This window comes from Lasiodiplodia theobromae (genome assembly GCF_012971845.1).
Source record: "Lasiodiplodia theobromae strain AM2As chromosome Unknown scaffold_20, whole genome shotgun sequence".
Classification (NCBI taxonomy): Eukaryota; Fungi; Ascomycota; class Dothideomycetes; order Botryosphaeriales; family Botryosphaeriaceae; genus Lasiodiplodia; species Lasiodiplodia theobromae.
Window position 1 is genome coordinate 37573 of NW_023336409.1, and position 16688 is coordinate 54260.

Sequence of the window (16688 nt, forward strand, 5' to 3'; positions counted from 1 at the left end):
CACGCCCGCCCAAAACAACGTGTTCGTTCCTGCGTACGACGTCGCCGCTCTGCTGTCGCCGTGTTTCGCGTTTCGCTGCGTCGTACGAGGACAGCTATAGACGGGCGCAAGCCAGGCCGTGCTGCTTGCTTGGCCGCTCTGGCGCCTCGCCGCACCGCCCTGAGCGGACGGTCAGCCCCGGCCCGGCTGTACCTGGCGCGCGGGCAGGGGGATTGGCAGGCGAGCGCGCCGGCCCGCAGGGCTGTGGTCTCCGCGCCGGCACCTGGGTCCTGTGGCCGCGCCTTGCACGGCAGTCAGCCGTGGACGTGTCGCTGCGGCCTGCATGATCGGGCCTGCAAAAGTCCTCGTGTATCTCCTGCTCATTAGCTCCCAGCCCGCCTTCCCGCGCGGCCAGTACCACCGCTTGGTTCAGATCTATGATGGCCTTGACCGGGATCCCAGGATCGTCTTGTCCCTGGTCTGCACGCCGCAAGTTCATTGACACACGTTGACGACGGCCTCCCGCCTCGCCACACCTTTACGAGTCAACCTTCTGAGCTTCGCGGATGGCTGTTGTGCAGCCACTGGGACACAGGCACAGTATCAGGCCCAGCTGCGCGGGCTTGTGTTGTCAGCCGCACAAGCACCCGACGCACCAATCCATCGTGAGTCGGCCGGTGCGCGTTGACTTCCCATTCGCTGCTTTCTCCTGCTATACCACCTTGCTGGTGTTGGCCTACCATCATCTTACACCTGCTCCTTGCCTTCCGGCTCCTGCGACACCATCCACCAAGACATATAGCTACCTCCCGAGATGCTCTTGACCCCCATCGCCGCCCTCCCAATCTTCCACCACCCACCTCCTGCTCTAGCAAACTCAACTTCAGCATGCCTCAGGCAAAGCCCAAGCCCTCAGAAATCGCCGCCGAGGCAAAAAAGACCTACATCCCCTACATCGAGAAGCGCATGCCCGAATACCCCGCGCGCTCAATCCTCATCTCCGACAGTGCCGAGATTCCCATCAGATCAGACTGCAAGCCGAAGCAGAGACTCCGCGTTGCCGTCATCGACGGTGACCCTGTAGACGTGGCTCTCGACTGGTATCAGTACGGCCGCCAGAACGGGTCCATCACCTCATCAGCTCAACGAGTGCCCGTTGTCAACATGGCCAACGAGAAGCGCGCAGGCGGCGACTGGGAGTCCGGTCTGCTTGCCCCCGAGGAGTGTTTTGCTCGGAGAAGTAATCTCGTCCATACACTCGTGACCCCTTGGTCAGGGTATGCGACGGCCACACACGGACACTATCCGATCCCGCAGAGAGGGGGAGTATATTCGCCTTCAGTTGGTAAGAGCCGTTCGACGGGCTTCGCAAGAGCTACCAGCTGACGCCTTCGCAGTCGTCTACCGAGACGGGCCAGAGTCGTATCAGCTCTGGAGGGAGTTCAGAGCTTTGCCTGTCATCTCGGTCGCTCCTGTGCGGCGCCCCAAACTTGATGAGACGGGCACGCAGTATTCATTTGAACAGGAACGCGAGCTCATGCTAGACAAGATGCGGGCCGTCTTGCGCATCGCTGCCGCATGGGGCCATAAGGACATATGCTTGGGTGCGTTTGGCGTGGGCCCCATTTTCCGCAATCCTGCAGCAGAGGTGGCAAGAATGTGGAAAAGCCTCCTGTTCCACGAGAAGGAGTTTCAGGGTGCTTTTGTCAACGTCGTCTTTGCCATAGAGACGAACCAGCCGGGAAATGCAAAGGGCGGCGCCTCAGAACACGAGATTTTTAGGCGGGAGTTCGATCCCTCGAATATCTTCAGAACGACGTACCGGTAGGCAAGGCACACGACAGGGGGTTTTCAGGATCATGCATGTGGGATTGTCATGGTTGGCGTCATGCCAAGGCCTCGACGTTCAGGCGCTGGCGCTGCGTCTTCGGTCGTGGTCCGGATCTTGCAATCGGTTGGGTTCTCGTGGAAAGTAGGCCAGGCATTTGGTAGTGAAATGAACCTCCAAGCTTTTGGCTTCACGTCATGCAGCGTCGGCTCGGCGGCAGAGAGGGTTTAGCGTGACGCAAGGGAAGACGTCGAGTCTGAAGTAGTGGCGTCGGCACTGCAGACGAGCGACGCAGATGATCTTGTCCTACCGGCAGGCGGATCGCAAGCCTATTCCCCGACAGCGATCCCAGCAGCCCCGCTTCTGACGCCGCCACGCCCCTCAGATAAGGTTCGATATCCCTGTGGTCATCGTCTGCGCACACCGGCGTGGAGAACAAGGCGGCCGGCGAGCAGAAGTCCGTGGGCAGACATTGAAGGAGGGCCGACGGGCGCGAGAGCCCGGCAGCTGGGGTTGCCGGGTCAGACGCAGGATCTCGGGTGGCTTCCTTCAGCCATGTGTGCGTGTTCGCCCAAGTCCCGCAGGCCGTGGATACGATTCCGCCATACCGGAGGCTGTGCATGCGCTGGACCGTGATACTGCATCAGGCCGTGGATCGATCCAGCCAACACGCCGCCGTTGGGGGTTGCAAGCACAGAAGACATGCAGCCCAGCGGCGGGCCTGCGCCGACGAGTGACAAGTCACTGGCGCCACGTCCGCCGCAGCCGCAGCGTACATGAGTTTCAGACATCAGGTTCGACAAGTAGCTTCCCGCATCTACGCAGTCACCCTTTGCCACATAATAAAGATGCTACAATCCCACACCGACTCTGCCCAGCCAGACCCGCGGAGAGGAAATTCCTTACTGATTGCTTGCTGCACTCTGTACTCGTACAATGCGCCCCACCACCCTCATGCTTGGCTTTGCGACAGCGGCCTGGCTCCCTCGGCTTGGAGCTGTTTCAGTGTGGCCTCCTTCTTGTACTCGACGACTCGTCGCTTCTTGAAGTATTGCACCTGCGCGCCGTCAGCGTCCGCCGCCTGCACCGCGCCTGCGGGGTAACGGCTCACCCAGCTGCTGGCGCAGTTCTGCGCAAATGCCTTATCCTCGCGGCCGCAGTGCGCAGCGGCCTCGTCCTTGTTGGTGACGCTGTCGATGATGTCGTGCCGGTCGAGGCATTGGAAAAAGGCGTCGCGCGCCTCCCAGCATTGCGCACGGCTGGATCGGTCGGGCGCTTCGAAAGCACCGTCCGATGACGGCTTGGGGCCGGCGGGCGTCGAGGAGGAAAACCAACCCATGGCGCGTGTTGAGTCGATGGCGAGCAGTGGTTGCTGTCGGTGGGAGGGCGGAAGTATGACGGAGCGCGCCGACTGGTCGGCCGTGGTCCTGCGCTGCGGCTAAGTCAGCAGGCAACGCGCGCTCGGAGGTGCTGCGTGGCCGCCGCTTCACTGTCGCAGGTCAACCTAGGCAGCGGCCGCCTCACGCATCTCTCTTCCCGCCCACTTTCCCAGCAGATGTGCCCCGGGTAGCAGCGCACGCATGGCTCGCCGCCGTCGACCCCCAAGGCCTGGCGCGCTCGCGGATGTCGCCCCGTTGCGCATCTTGACCCAGATCGTCCTCCTCCAGCTCGCCTACTATCTGTCTGCCGCCGTCCTGATCGTCTTCACCGCCCTCGTTGCAGGCCGCGACGTCAGCCTCGACCTTCTGCTCAGCTGGCGCAGCCTGCGTGGTGACGTGACTGTCGGCTGGATGCTGGGGCTTGTGTGGATGCTCAACAGCTTGATCTGGTATGCTCCCCTGACGCGTCTCTTTGCCGCCGCCTCCCCGTTAACGTGGCTCCGCTCCCCAGCGTCATATACCTTCTCCTACTAGTTGCGCGCTCGAAACTGATACCCGACTTCGCCCTCACCATCCACTTCCTCCACCTCATCATCACCTCGCTGTATTCGCACTCGATACCGTCGCACTGGCTGTGGTGGACCGTCCAGCTGGCAAGTGCTGCTTTGATGACGTTTCTGGGAGTGTGGAGCTGCCAGTGGAGGGAATTGCAGCCCATCAACTTCGGTGGAGGCGGTGGCCCCAGTCGTCCGTCGAAACGTGTTGACGCTCCCGTCAACGACTCGCAGGAAGGCGAGGGCGCAAGCTACGGACGCGGCCGAGGCCGAGGAAGAGGGCAGTACGAAATGGTGCCCATCAAGGAAGCAGACGAGAATGTGTAGGATACCTTCGTTTTTGAGCATTTGGGCGGCGTTAGGGGCGATAGATACCAGGTTCTTGATCCCGGTAGACGCATTTGAAAGACATTCGGCCACAACATGGCTGCCCCCCATCGTGAGCGAGGTATAGAGGGGGAGAACACTACAACGCTTCTATATTCACGTATTCTGACCTGACCGGCTCTTCATACTTATACAAGCTTTTTCCTAAGGTCATAAACCAACCCATGTAGAGTGGAACGGCAGCTGTGCTAGACTTTGCGCCAGCTGACGCGCCCGCCAAGTTATGTTGGCTCAATGGAATGCATCGGATGTCTATCGTCAGAGCAATGTAGCACGTCCTGGGCATCCATGCTTACGTAACTTGTCTGCTTCACCCTTCCCTTGAGGCGAAGGTGACGCTTGCAAGGACCATGGATTTCTGGAAGTAACAGCCATAGCAGTAAAAATACAGCAAGCACGGAATACTACGCTGCATGAATTGCGGTTGGCACATGCCGAAATGTGGTATGGTGCCTGCCTTGAGTATAACTTGAAGTTTGTGATAAAGCCTGCGAGGCTGTGGCTTGACACTCGTATTGCGGCAGTTCCCAAGGACAAGCTTGATCAAATGTGACCTTGACACACGCGTTTGTAGAACGCTCGAAGACTTTTTCTTGGTGAAGTGAGACAGGGCCAGAGAAGCATGACTCGCGAGGGAAAGCGCACATGACTCGCACGCGCATCCGCTTGCTACTACTTCTTTTGGTTCTGCCGCCCTCACCCATCTTTCTCTCTTCTTCACCCGCCTGCGCCACACCTGCGCGTGCCTGATCCATGAACCCCTGCCGCAAGAGAAAGTCCCGTTCCAGACTCTGTGCGGTAGGCTGACCACGACCTGCCCATCATGGATGAGTACAATCAAGGTTTCTATGCTGCCCCGCCGGAGCATTATGCTCCTCAGGACCTGCAGCACAATCCTTTTGCCGCCATGCTGCCTCCCGACTACGGTGGCCCGGACATGGATGCATACCCTCCGCATGCATCCGAGGCCCAGTACACCTCTGAGCATGGCTACTATGGTCAAGGTCCCATTGTCCACGAAGGTTTCATCCCGGCCATGGAAGACGTCCAGTACCAGGGCAACGAGCAGAACAACTCCAGCTATTCCACCCCGTGGACTACCCATCAGGAGGATGACATATTGGACACGGATGACGATATGATGATGAATGAAGAACTCGTCCTCAACGGCGAAATCCCAGGCCTTCACGACCCTACGCTTGATCCCGACTTCTCTGGTTCCGACGAAAGTGTTAATCCCGGTGGCGTCTCGGATGAGGACCTGGATTCTGACTTTGATATTGATGAGGCCCCAAGGGGCCGTGGTCGTGGACGAGGCCGCGGCCGCGGCAGAGGCCGTGCTGCAAGAGGATCCCGTGGTCGCGGTCGCGGCCGGGGTCGCGGCCGGGGTCGACCTGGCGTTGATGACGGAGAAGGAAGGCCGCGTGGCGCTCCACGAGCCAGAAGGAGACCTCGTGAGGCGAAAGATCCAGGTCCGGAGTTCAAGGACACTCTCACAAAGGCAACTCAAGCCTGGCTCAAAGAGGACCTTGAAACCGCCATGAAGCATGCCGGTGATGCCATAAAGATTAACCCAGAGGTCTTCGCCTCTTACAATCTTCTTTCCGAGATTCTCTACGCCAAAGAACAATACGAAGAATCCGTACACGTGCTTTCCATGGGTGCGGTCCTCCAGCGCGATGTTAATTTGTGGCACAGGATCGCCACAAGGGTTCTTGATCTCGAGGGCGACGAGAGAGCTCGCTTGGAATGGGCTCATCGATGTTACAGCCAGGCCATTCGTATCGACCCCAACGACTGGGAGGCTCGCTGCCAAAGGCTCGATTTCCAACTCAGATTCGACCACAAGGGCCAAGCCAAGTCGGAGTTGGAAATGATGCTGAAAATTGAGGGCCACGAATATGATCTGGACCGCATCCAGCAGCTAGCTGAACTGTGCGCTGTCACCCAAGAGCCCGACCGAGCTGTGGAGCCTTTCGAGAAAGCCATCGAATATCACATGAGATTCCAGAAGGATGACTACAGCCAGCTTGACTGGCAGATCCTTAATAGTTATCTGGAGTTGATGCAATCTCTGAAAAGGTATGACAGCGCTATACCTCGCCTTCGGTCAGGTGCAAGATGGATCCTCGGTCGGCAGAGTGAGAGCTTTTGGGATGACCAACTAGATGACCGTGAGTGGGATCTTGAAGATCACCCGCGAAGGACTCAAGTTCAAGACTTTGTTCCTGGTAAACATGAGAAGTCTGCCTATGGCGCTGGTCTGCCACTCGAGATTAGAGTCAAGTTGGGTATGTTCCGCCTACATCTGGGTCCGGCACATCTCGGTGAAGCTATAGTGAGTTTTTATCCCTGAATTTGTCTAAGATTTGTTCACTCATGTTGTATTCTAGGCGCATTTCGAACAGCTAGAGCCAGAAGATGAGTCAGAAATGGCTGCCGTCTTCGACTTTGATGATCTATTCAGAGAAGTTGCGGACGCGTTGACCATGTCAGGGAATCATGCCCAAGCCCTGCGCTATTACAATGCTCTACGGCGGGTACCAGATGTGCCACAAACCGCATTGTACATCTCCATTGCGGCTTGCCACTGGGCACTTAAGAACGATATAGAAGCCGAGCGATCCATTAATGCAGCCCTCGACGCAGCTGGGTCAGATCTTTCGGGCCGCGTCCAGGTCGCACGTTTCTTCCAGGAGTGGGGCATGATGCAAAGATGCAATGAAGTTGCCCAGGATGTCATTGCAAAGGGTGGCGTTGACCTCGTCAGGAAGGCTAAGCTCAATGTCCAGCTACCCACACAGAGACCTACACAAGCAAAGGATTATGTGAAGAAGCCGGCCCCAGTCAAAGCGCCAAGGCCTCTTAGGCCAACAGTCTTGCGTGAACTTGCCCCGAAACCGACAACTCTCCAATCTTTTGAACCCAAAAAGCCTCCAGCCAGGCCGAAAGAGGCAAAGGAGGCCAAAGAGCATAAGTCGAGGCGCCGGCTTCGTGGGCTTCTGGATTCGGAGAAAGAGAAGCTTGAGGGAGCCCAACAGCGCGACAGAGCAATCAGGGAGATGTATCAAGAACTCAAAAACATCGAGGATCTTGTGGATGAGGGCGATGAAGAATCTACAGAGACGTACATGGAATTCGCCGGTCAAATGGTCGACGAGTTTCGGAGGATGGAGGCTTTTTACCCGAGGAGAGACAAGCACGTCAAGTTTGTGGGGTATATCGGCCGAAAAGGCAGCCATTTCCGGATGAAGGAGTCAGCACTTGCATATCTGGCAACCGTTTCGAATCGCGAAGGTGCCCCGGAAGGTGAGTACAACAACCGTTAATTAGGATTCTCGCATTGACATGCAGCAGGTGACCCCAGCACACACCTCAATGTTGGGGAGCAGGCGCCTGAAGACTTCCACGATATCCCATTCGACGAGTGGCTAGACATCTTCTGCCGCTACGCCTTGCTAGTTGCGAAATACGGCAAGAACAATCGGTGTTGGACAGTCATCCAAGCAGCTGCCAACGCAAACATTTTCCACCACAGCAGCCAACGCGAGCATCACATTTACGTCTGCTGGCTGGGTAAGTTCTTCTCTTCTCCATCCCGGAGCTCTTAATTGACCGATGATAGCGTGCGCTCTGATCCTACGAGATGAAGAACATCTCTGCAACGCCTGCCGCTACCTCATCAAGCAACATCCGTATGCCAACGACGCCTATCGACTTTTTGGCCTGATAAACCGTCTGTACTCCGGCCATCGATCTTGGTACAATGGAGGGCCATCTCAGAAATTCGTTCTCCGCCTCATCAAAGCAATGGATTTTGCGCTGCTCGACAAGGATGCCCGCCTCATGTACAAGTTCGGTGATCAAGAGCGCTCCGGATATACTAGAGGCGGTCAAAATGACGGCAATCCGGAAGGGATCACAGATGTCAACGTTGCTCTCCTTTCCATGTACGGACACGTGCTCGCAAGCGGCGGGGCGTATCTCAACGCGCTAAACTACTTCTTCCGAGCATATAGCGTGGAGCCGAATGACGCCGTCCTCAATTTCTCCATTGCGATAGCATACATGCAGCATGCGATGAAGCGGCAGTCGGAGAATCGGCAGTATCAGATCCAGCAGGGGCTGGCCTTTCTGCATCGCTATTATGAGCTACGCAGCAAGTCGGGCATTGCTTTACAACTTCAAGAAGCGGAGTTCAATGTAGCACGCATCTGGCACATGCTCGGTCTCTATCATTTAGCACTACCAGCATATGAGCGCGTGCTAGCTCTTGAGCGGCGGGTGAGTGCCGAGAATGCCAAGGGTGGATTGATTGCAGTCGAGGACTTCTCGAAGGATGCTGCGTTTGCGATCCAGATGATCCTAGCTTTGACGGAGGACTTTCAGGGAGCCAGAAGCCTCACTGAAGAATGGCTAGTAATATAGGCACTCTAAGTGAGAGCTATAGGAAGTAAATTGACTTGCATGAGAAGACTCTAGACGAACACTGTAAAGGCACAGTGATTCTTAGGGGCTAGGTACTAGGTTTTTAAGCAGGAGATAAGGATGACAAATAGGAGGCTGGACCTTTGGCACGGGAGTGGTCTTTTAAGCTTGCTGATATTTTTGGTTGGCGAACAACACAGTCGGCAGATCAGAAGTGAACTGAGGTCTGGTGATGATGTGGTATTGAGAAAAAAGCGACAGAAAGAGCTTGTTATCGGCTACGTGACGGAGGAGGCACCCCGCCCACCTTTAGGGCGTAACCCGATCACATAAAGCGTTTCGAAGGCAAAATCCACCAAATCACCTCATTCAAGAAAATACTATTCCAAACAATGTTAACTTTAATATCACTTGCTTTTTCGGGGGAAGGACAGCTATATACAGAGCGAAACGACTGGTGGGGTATATTCTATGTAATCATGTCATCACCAAGCGAGACAGCTTATCCAGACATCAGGTTGTACACTGTACACTAGCCACTTCGATTGCGGCGGAAGAGCCGGCGGAAGCGTCTTCTGGGGGGTTCTTCGGTGGCGATTTCAGCAGAATTCTCTTGGCCATTGATCAGAGCCCTTGCAGTCTTGTCTGCGATCCACACATCTTCCAGGCTAATTAATGTGTTAGTGAAACATAACGGTTGTATTCTGAGAGACTTACGGCATGACAAGGTTCGGATTGACATAATGCTGGCCTCTTTCACGCTCTTCATCAATAGTGGGCTGATCGGCCTGGGGAGTGATCAGATCGGAGCGCTCTGCTCTGCGCAAGCTTTTCAACGCGATGAAGCGCATGAGTGGCTTATAGGAGTACGTAAAGACGTGCCAGAACCAGAGGGTAGCCATGACCAAGGGAACGAGAAGAGCAGCTCGCCAAAAAGCACCCTTCAAAGCCAACTGACCTGCCATTGTAAGTTGGAACAGAATCAAGCCCACAATGACTCGGTCGCAAATCATAGTCCAGCCTCGGCCCGTTGAGTGTTGACGATGGTCCATGGCGTAGAGCAACTGGTATTTGTGCACAAAATGACCAATGACGAAGTATATCAGACCGGCGAGGAGGACCATCCAAGACGAGCGGAGAACACTGTAGACAGTGCAAATGATGAAGATCAGAATCGTTTGAGGGAGGAAGAAGCCGTAACTGAACACCGGGGGTTGGACCAACTCGGCATAGTCTATGCCAATGGTAAGTAAGAGAGGAGCATTAGAGTGAGAAAATGGAACTCACCACGCGGCGTTTTGGCACCCATCAAGGTGATGGGATACAGAACAACGGAGCCGAACTCCAGCAAACGGAACGGAAAAAGACCGATGCCTTGGAGGATGACGAAGTTGGTGTAAAAGTTGAGCAGACCTTGCAGGGACAATGCGAGCGCGTTGGTGATCTTGGTGGCGTCTCGCAGCTGCTCGCCAATGTTCTCAAGCAAGCCCCAGAAACCTGAGGCCGTACCCAAGATGGTAAAGACGACGAAGAAATTGAAGAACACGAAGAAGAAGTTCTTGGAGATGCTACTTCGGTTAGCAGGTGGCAGGCTACGCGCAATTGAACGGCTTACACAGAGAGCTCGACATCACCCTGTCCAATCATTCCTTGGTGATTCGCGAGCCCTGGAGGGTTTATTAGTATCATCTTGCAGGGAGAGATTAGAAGACGCACAGTCGTAAAGATACGGAACGGCAATGTTCAACAGAGACACGAGTAATGTGGGGAGCTGAGTGACAATAATGGACTTGATGTTCTTGTGGTTATCGACAGCATCCTTGAAGCCGGGGAACACGCGGTCTATGGAATCAATACTCAGGAAACCGGCGATGGGGACGAGAATCAAGGTCCACAGCACGGTGAGCAACCCGATGAGAAAGGTGATGGACCAAGCCCGCATCATCCTTTCACGGCGAGGCATATACGTGTTTTGCCAGACGACGTCTGAGGGTGCGGGGCTAGTGTTCGCTAGTAGCTGCAGCGGGGACGGGTCAAGGACGGCCTGGACTGCCATTTGCTGCGGAACAACGTCAGCACGCCGGGGAGAGAGGGATATGCTTTGCTACTCACACAACTGGCAACACTGTCCATGGTTACAAAGGCGAGCGGGGTTGGCTCAAACTCCTTGCTGCGCATCGTCCTGATCTCTTCATCGAGGCGGCGCAGCTTCTCTTCGTAGAAATTGATAGCGTCGACGTTCCGATACCACACCTTGAAACGGCCATACCAGATCTTGACCAAGGGCCGGCTACGATTGTAGGGCGGGGTAGAGCGGCGCAAGCGCAGGCGGCCGTTCCCGAGAAGGTGGGCGCGCTCACTGTCATCGGCATAGGGCTCGGGAGGAGAGGGCTGAGAAATGGGCAGAGACTCGAGATTGCGCTCGACGCGGCGCTGGCCCAAATGGACGGTCCAAGCCTCCTCCAGCTTCCGCAAAGTCAGCATGCGCTTCTCCATCAAATCATCGAGGGCTTTCCAGTTCCGGCAGAGCGTGACGCTTTCAACGCGGCCGATTTCCAGCTCTTCGACGAACTCCTTGATCTTGGTCTCGGAGCGCAGCTCTGGCGGGATGCCCGAGAGGCGGATGGTGCGGTCAGTGACGGTGGTCTGGCTGCCAAGGTACTCCTGGCGGATCTCGATGACGCGCCTGGTCTCGGAAACAATCATGTAGGCGGCAAGGCCGGTGAAGAGGTAGGCGAAGACGAGGTACATCCAGAGATAGTCGGTGTGGGAGAAGTCCCAGTAGGAGTACGAGTCGGAAATATGCCAGTTGGAGTCGAGCAGCACGGGGCCATTGCGGCGGCGCAGCTCATCGCCGGCAATGGTCTCGTTCTTCTTGAGCTTGCCCTTGCTCGTGTCGGGGAAGCGCGTGTGGACGGGGTTGATGATGACGACCGAGAAGAACAGTGTGATGGAGAGGAACTTGATGGCCATCTTGAAAAAGGCTAGGAACTGGCGGCTGTTAGCACACAGGCAGAGCGGGCGGGACAGGCGGACTGACGACATAGGCATCGAGGCCGGCGGAGGCCAGCACCTGCTGGTCGGTGATCCTCCATAGGGCGGGGATCCAGCCAAAGAGCGAGCGCGGGAGCTCGGGCAGGGCGGTGGCCTCGTCGTTCTGCTTCTTGCGGGCAGCGTACAGGCCCTCCCAGCGCGGGCGCAGGATGCAGAAGGCCAGAAAGGCGCCGGCGCCAAGAGCGATGGAGAGGATGACTTGGATGGTGATGTCGCGCGGGCGGCGGGCGCCGAACAGGTCCTGCACGTCATGGTCGCGCGTGTCGTTCCAGGCGCCGAGGCCGGGAGTCATGATTGCGATGCAGAGCGCAGAGGCATGGGCGTGCAGAAAACGGCGCGGGCGGTGTTCTTGTAATAGATATGTCACCGGCACGCGCGTGGCAGCGCTTCACCGCTTTTGCTGATCGGCGGGAGCTCTACTTACTGGTGACGCTGGACAACTCTTCCAGGGTCCACCTTGCTCGCCATTGTAGCAGCTATCAACTCAATCCCCACTCGCTGCCAACTGCACCCAGCCACAGCACCGCTCCGTCGCTGTCCAACGACTCTTCGACCGCCGCGCCATCGTCGCCAAGCTGCCCGAGAGTCGCGCCGACATCGTCCGCGGCGGTCTTGTCGGGCGCCATTTCTGCAGCATTTCGACTGCCCCACCCCGCCTGATCTTGCTGAGGGAGGATAGAAGCTCCTATTGCCCACAACCCGTGGCTTCTTGAGCGCTGACTTCCGCCCGTTCTTTCCAATGAACGTTCGCGTCCTCCACCGCTCCCGTGCTGCCCTCCTCTTCCGCGCACGTCGGCAGAAGCGCAAATAAAGACGCAGCCGAGAGCTATCCGATAGCCTTTCCTCGACTTGCTGAATGCTAGGTATTCCCCGACCTCGGCTGTGTTTGATGGCAGCTTCCCGCTGCCGTGCCGCCGCTACGGGCCTGGTCGACACCAACAACTTGATGCTGCCTGTTCACTCTAGCTGATTGGTAACATGTTCATGTTGAGAGTGAAAGAGACCATGTCCTGCTTGGTTTCGGATAGGAAAGCAAATTACAATTGTCCTGGCTGAGCCAATTGTGGCGGCTAAATCAAGGAAACAAAGAACTTGCTCCGTGTCAACGTTTCTATTCCTCTTAGCTACGGGACGTCTTTTTTGCGTCTCCCAAAAGCAAAATGCTCCCAGTTCTGCCTGAGCTTTCTCGTGCCTTCTTCCAGACCCCATTCCTTGACCCCACAGACCACACGCACAATATCCTCCAGATGCTTATCCATGAGCTCGCCAGCAATGTGAAGATCGCTCTCGACAAGGATGCGGTCGTCAGGGACTGCCTTGATGGACTGCGATGTTGTCTGGGCTGCTCGGTCAGAGTAATTGATGGCGGTGGAGAATGAGACAAAAACTTCCGACGGGACAGAAGGGTCAAAGTACTGCGGAAGAGTTGAAGGATGGCCGGAGTAGGAATGCAGGCAGATGCGAGGGGGGAATGGCTTGGGAGAGTCATCTTCCGCATTTGCATCCTCGTCAGCCTCCTCGGCCGTCACGCCGCGCTTTTTGCGTTCGCGCCTGCTCATTGGCTTCTTCTCGTAGCCTTTCCATGTTGCTCTTATCGTCTCAAACAGGACGCCGTGCGCCTGCACGCCGTGCACCGACACGGCCCGCCTCATCTCCCCTGCAAGGTTCAGCTGGGCCGTGAAAATCTTCCTCTGGTGATCCATGGCAACTACGTGGGCGGTCAGACCACGTCCTTCCCGGCCTCCGGGCGTGAGGGAATCATCGCGGTTCTCGTGAGTTTCAGGATGCCAAGCCTTTGGGATGCGGAACGACTTGTCAAGCCCTATCTCGCCCACCAGGGCCAGCGGGTAGCGACACAAGAAGCGCCGCGCCTGGTCCAGGAACTCGGAGAAGGGGCGTGGGTCAGGCAGGGAAAGGATGAAGTCGCGGTCTTCGGGCGGTGGTGACAACACGCCCCTGTAGTGGACGATCTTTGCCTCGTCGTCCAGCGTTGGCTTCCCGGCAAACCGATCCTCACTGCACATCTGGTGCGAAAACCACGGGTGCCAGCCAAAGCACGGCAGCACGCACTCGTCAGAATTCCACGAGTCGACATCAGGAGAAGGGACGCCCAGGCGGTCAGCGACATCGGCAACTAACTGCTGGTCCTGCGCGCGCGTTGCCATGACTGTCAGAGCCTTTGCCTTCATGTGAGGCACGGCGGGCACGGCCGACATGGTGTCGGTCGGATGGCAATGGGCATCGAAGACGCCGATGTGCCATGGGAAAGGCGTGCTGCCATCCATGGCGGGGTTCAATGTCGAGTTGCAGAGTGGTGTGTCGGCATCGCGTTGGAATCTAGGCGCGGTGACGTATGCGCCGTGTCCGTGCCTGAGGCAAGAATTATTGCTTCACAGAGCCCCACGCCAACACCGATTGAAATCGTCCCCGCCCCGCCCCAGACCAGACCCACGCGGTGCGCACGATCAGAGCCGAGGGGTCCTGGCCAGGGGATCGGCAACAGTGGTTCGCGAAGGAGCCCGTCCTGATATGGCCTGTGGCTGATTGGCCAAGATCTGGCCACAACCGCCATCACATGTCTGCCTCGGGGCCCCCCAAACCTTCTACGAAGTCCCCCGGACGGGTCGCGCCGTCTTTCCCCGCATACAAATCCGTCCAACGCCATGCTGTGATCGTGCCGCTGCTGTTGCGGACTCTCTGCACGCCGCCATGTTCAACCCGCTGTATCTTCTCGCCCCGCCCGTCCTGATCGTGGCTTCGCTGCCACTGGTCGCCCTGGCCGTCGTCACCACCTCGCTAGCCGTCGTCACCCTGCTGATCCGCGTGTCCATTGTGTATTTCGAGCTGGGCGTCGCTCTCGTCCACAGCTGGCTGTTCGCCTCCAGCCATCCGGTCGCCTACGACAAGCATCGCTCCCGAGCCTCATCTGGCTACTCGACGCCTACTCGCCACCACCGCCGCCGCCGGAGCAGTGCCGCCAGCCTGATCGCCGCCGACCAGCCCCTGCCACGCCGACCGCCCACCAAGAGCGAGAGTTTCGCCTCGCTGGTCAGCACCGCCGGCCCCAACCGCGACTTTGAGGGCATCGGCGGCTGGCGCATGTCCGGCGACGGCGAGGAAGAGGCGCTGTGGATCGGCATGAACTCCAGGCTTGAGCTCCCGACAGCTCTTCCCGACAAGCATCGCAGGCATCAACGATCGCTCACCGGCGGGAGTCAGCGATGGTCCTGGAGTCCCGAGGCCATTCGCATGTCGCCCGTGCAAAGCCGCGCCCGCACGCCCAACGGCCCCGAATGTCCTGGCAGCCCGGACGAATACTTCACCATGCACCATTACAAGAGGGCTGGGTCGTCGTGGGATGCCATCAGTCGCAGCGATGAGCGGAGGAAAAGCTCGGGCGGGTCCAGCACCTGTTCGACCAGCAGCTCCGGCCGCACTCCTCGGACGGCTACACGGAGTTCTTTGTACGGTTGATGTGGGGGAGGGCAAATTTGCATCTACCTGCTTTTTGTTGGCCCGTCTTGTACGAATAGATACGCTGCTGGATTTCTTTGAGTGCCCGTTGAAAGAGTAAGGGGACCCGGTGTTTCCGCATCCGGTAGTTTGAAAGAAACTTCAACAGTAACGCCGTTTTGGTGCGGGTGAGACAAAAGACTTATGCTAGGGTAGATATGGCAACAGGCTGTGTTTGCACTAACTCCCCAGAAAAGAAGCGCGCTGAATCATGAACCTGTCCGCCATGCAAGACATGCAGCGGCGGCCCCTGTGGCTCGAGAAGATTTCATTTGAAGAGCTGCGTGCTGGAGGGTACATCGATCGCAGTCCCGCTTTTCACAACGACCTTGCACAAGGCTCGGAAGCAGTTCACCCGTTATTCTCCCGAGGGCAATGGCTGGACGTCCAAACCGAAGACTACGTGCTGCTAATGCCTGCCTTGCAACTGGCCAGTAAGCTCCTGACGTCGCCACGATTCCTCGCCTTTTGGGAGGCGCTGCTTCTGCATCGGAAGCCTATCCGCACTGACGGCCTCCGAACCATGTACGGACGTTCGTGCGACCGGCTCGACCTTGGGCTTTCCCGCCCTACCCCAGATAGCAGGCGATGGGTCCTGACGAGGCTGCGTGAACTCACGACAGTGCACAACTTCAAGTTCGACCACGAATCCAACCTTTGCGACGCAGATGCGACAACAGACCTGGTTGAGCAACCAGGCTTCACGGGCCAGGGACTGTGCCATACCCACGCTTCGGTCTCTAGGATCAGCGATGCTTACCTGCGTCTTCTCCGCTTGTACTATGAAGGAGGTGAAACGCCTGCTCGCGGGCGGATTCCGAGCCCCCAGGACCGGCCAACTGGCGGGTCAATCCTACGCACCTCGTTCCACCTCGCGAAGAATTTGGTACATGAGCTGTGCCACGCACTCAACAATGCGATAGTGCCCATCCATCAAGCACACCCGTGCCCTGAGGTTAGCATCAAGATCGAGCCCTTTTTCATGGACCAGCGGCGTTGCGAGCTGGGACGGGCGTGGGAATCCTTTGTCTTCGGCGGGCATATTGACGGAATTGGTGACGGATTAAACATGCAATTCGGGATCAGCGTGACCAAATGGCCGCATCCATTCAGCCGGGAGGGGCAAGAGCGCGCACCGAGCCGGTGGCCGTTCACGACCAGCTACGCAGTGCCCATGCCGTGGGTAGAGGCCCTGTGGACGGACCGTTTCTGGAGTCAGATGGACAGCGACGTTGACTTTGACTGTCGCATCCCCAAGATCCTTGGCGTCCGGAAAGCGACCAATGTGGTTTGGACCGACGAGGACGAGGAGTACGAGTGCTTCAGCAGCACCGACAGCGACGACATGGCAGAGATGGCCAACGAGGAGCGAGCGGAGGCGCTGGAGAGGAGGATGCGGAGGCGGGTGCGGTACCACCTGGGCCTGGAGGGCGAGTACGAGGACAGCGAGGACAGCAGCGTGGCACGTCACGAAGACAGGCATGGCGTTATTCGAGACGGCGGATGACGGCGATGACGAAGACTTGCCATGGATGACGGCGTGGACCTGAGCTGCGCCACGGGCTG

The 16688-nt window shown here is 57.4% G+C and overlaps 8 protein-coding genes across 8 annotated transcripts; 5 read left to right on the forward strand and 3 right to left on the reverse strand.

Moving 5' to 3' along the window:
- Positions 1–867: 867 nt before the first annotated feature.
- On the forward strand, positions 868–1807 carry LTHEOB_6776 (uncharacterized protein; the record flags this gene model as incomplete). The annotated part of the gene is made up of 2 exons (XM_035516068.1): positions 868–1219; positions 1377–1807. 2 exons carry the CDS (start codon positions 868–870, stop codon positions 1805–1807), a joined length of 783 nt encoding a protein of 260 aa, XP_035371743.1.
- Positions 1808–2759: 952 nt separating this feature from the next.
- Positions 2760–3146, reverse strand: LTHEOB_6777 (Cytochrome c oxidase subunit vib; the record flags this gene model as incomplete). The annotated part of the gene is made up of 1 exon (XM_035516069.1): positions 2760–3146. One exon carries the CDS (start codon positions 3144–3146, stop codon positions 2760–2762), a length of 387 nt encoding a protein of 128 aa, XP_035371744.1.
- Positions 3147–3387: 241 nt separating this feature from the next.
- On the forward strand, positions 3388–4067 carry LTHEOB_6778 (Integral membrane protein; the record flags this gene model as incomplete). The annotated part of the gene is made up of 2 exons (XM_035516070.1): positions 3388–3635; positions 3698–4067. The coding sequence occupies 2 exons, from the start codon at positions 3388–3390 to the stop codon at positions 4065–4067; spliced, it is 618 nt and encodes a 205-aa protein (XP_035371745.1).
- An 883-nt stretch (positions 4068–4950) lies between these two features.
- Positions 4951–8555, forward strand: LTHEOB_6779 (Tetratricopeptide-like helical protein; the record flags this gene model as incomplete). The annotated part of the gene is made up of 4 exons (XM_035516071.1): positions 4951–6465; positions 6521–7436; positions 7485–7703; positions 7753–8555. The coding sequence occupies 4 exons, from the start codon at positions 4951–4953 to the stop codon at positions 8553–8555; spliced, it is 3453 nt and encodes a 1150-aa protein (XP_035371746.1).
- Positions 8556–9087: 532 nt separating this feature from the next.
- Positions 9088–11901, reverse strand: LTHEOB_6780 (uncharacterized protein; the record flags this gene model as incomplete). Its single annotated transcript, XM_035516073.1, has 7 exons — positions 9088–9223; positions 9273–9789; positions 9843–10123; positions 10171–10222; positions 10272–10614; positions 10668–11546; positions 11596–11901. The coding sequence occupies 7 exons, from the start codon at positions 11899–11901 to the stop codon at positions 9088–9090; spliced, it is 2514 nt and encodes an 837-aa protein (XP_035371747.1).
- Positions 11902–12733: 832 nt separating this feature from the next.
- LTHEOB_6781 (Deoxyribonuclease TatD-related protein) lies at positions 12734–13894 on the reverse strand (the record flags this gene model as incomplete). Its single annotated transcript, XM_035516074.1, has 1 exon — positions 12734–13894. One exon carries the CDS (start codon positions 13892–13894, stop codon positions 12734–12736), a length of 1161 nt encoding a protein of 386 aa, XP_035371748.1.
- Positions 13895–14318: 424 nt separating this feature from the next.
- LTHEOB_6782 (uncharacterized protein) lies at positions 14319–15083 on the forward strand (the record flags this gene model as incomplete). Its single annotated transcript, XM_035516075.1, has 1 exon — positions 14319–15083. The coding sequence occupies one exon, from the start codon at positions 14319–14321 to the stop codon at positions 15081–15083; it is 765 nt and encodes a 254-aa protein (XP_035371749.1).
- Positions 15084–15333: 250 nt separating this feature from the next.
- Positions 15334–16629, forward strand: LTHEOB_6783 (uncharacterized protein; the record flags this gene model as incomplete). Its single annotated transcript, XM_035516076.1, has 1 exon — positions 15334–16629. One exon carries the CDS (start codon positions 15334–15336, stop codon positions 16627–16629), a length of 1296 nt encoding a protein of 431 aa, XP_035371750.1.
- Positions 16630–16688: the final 59 nt, after the last annotated feature.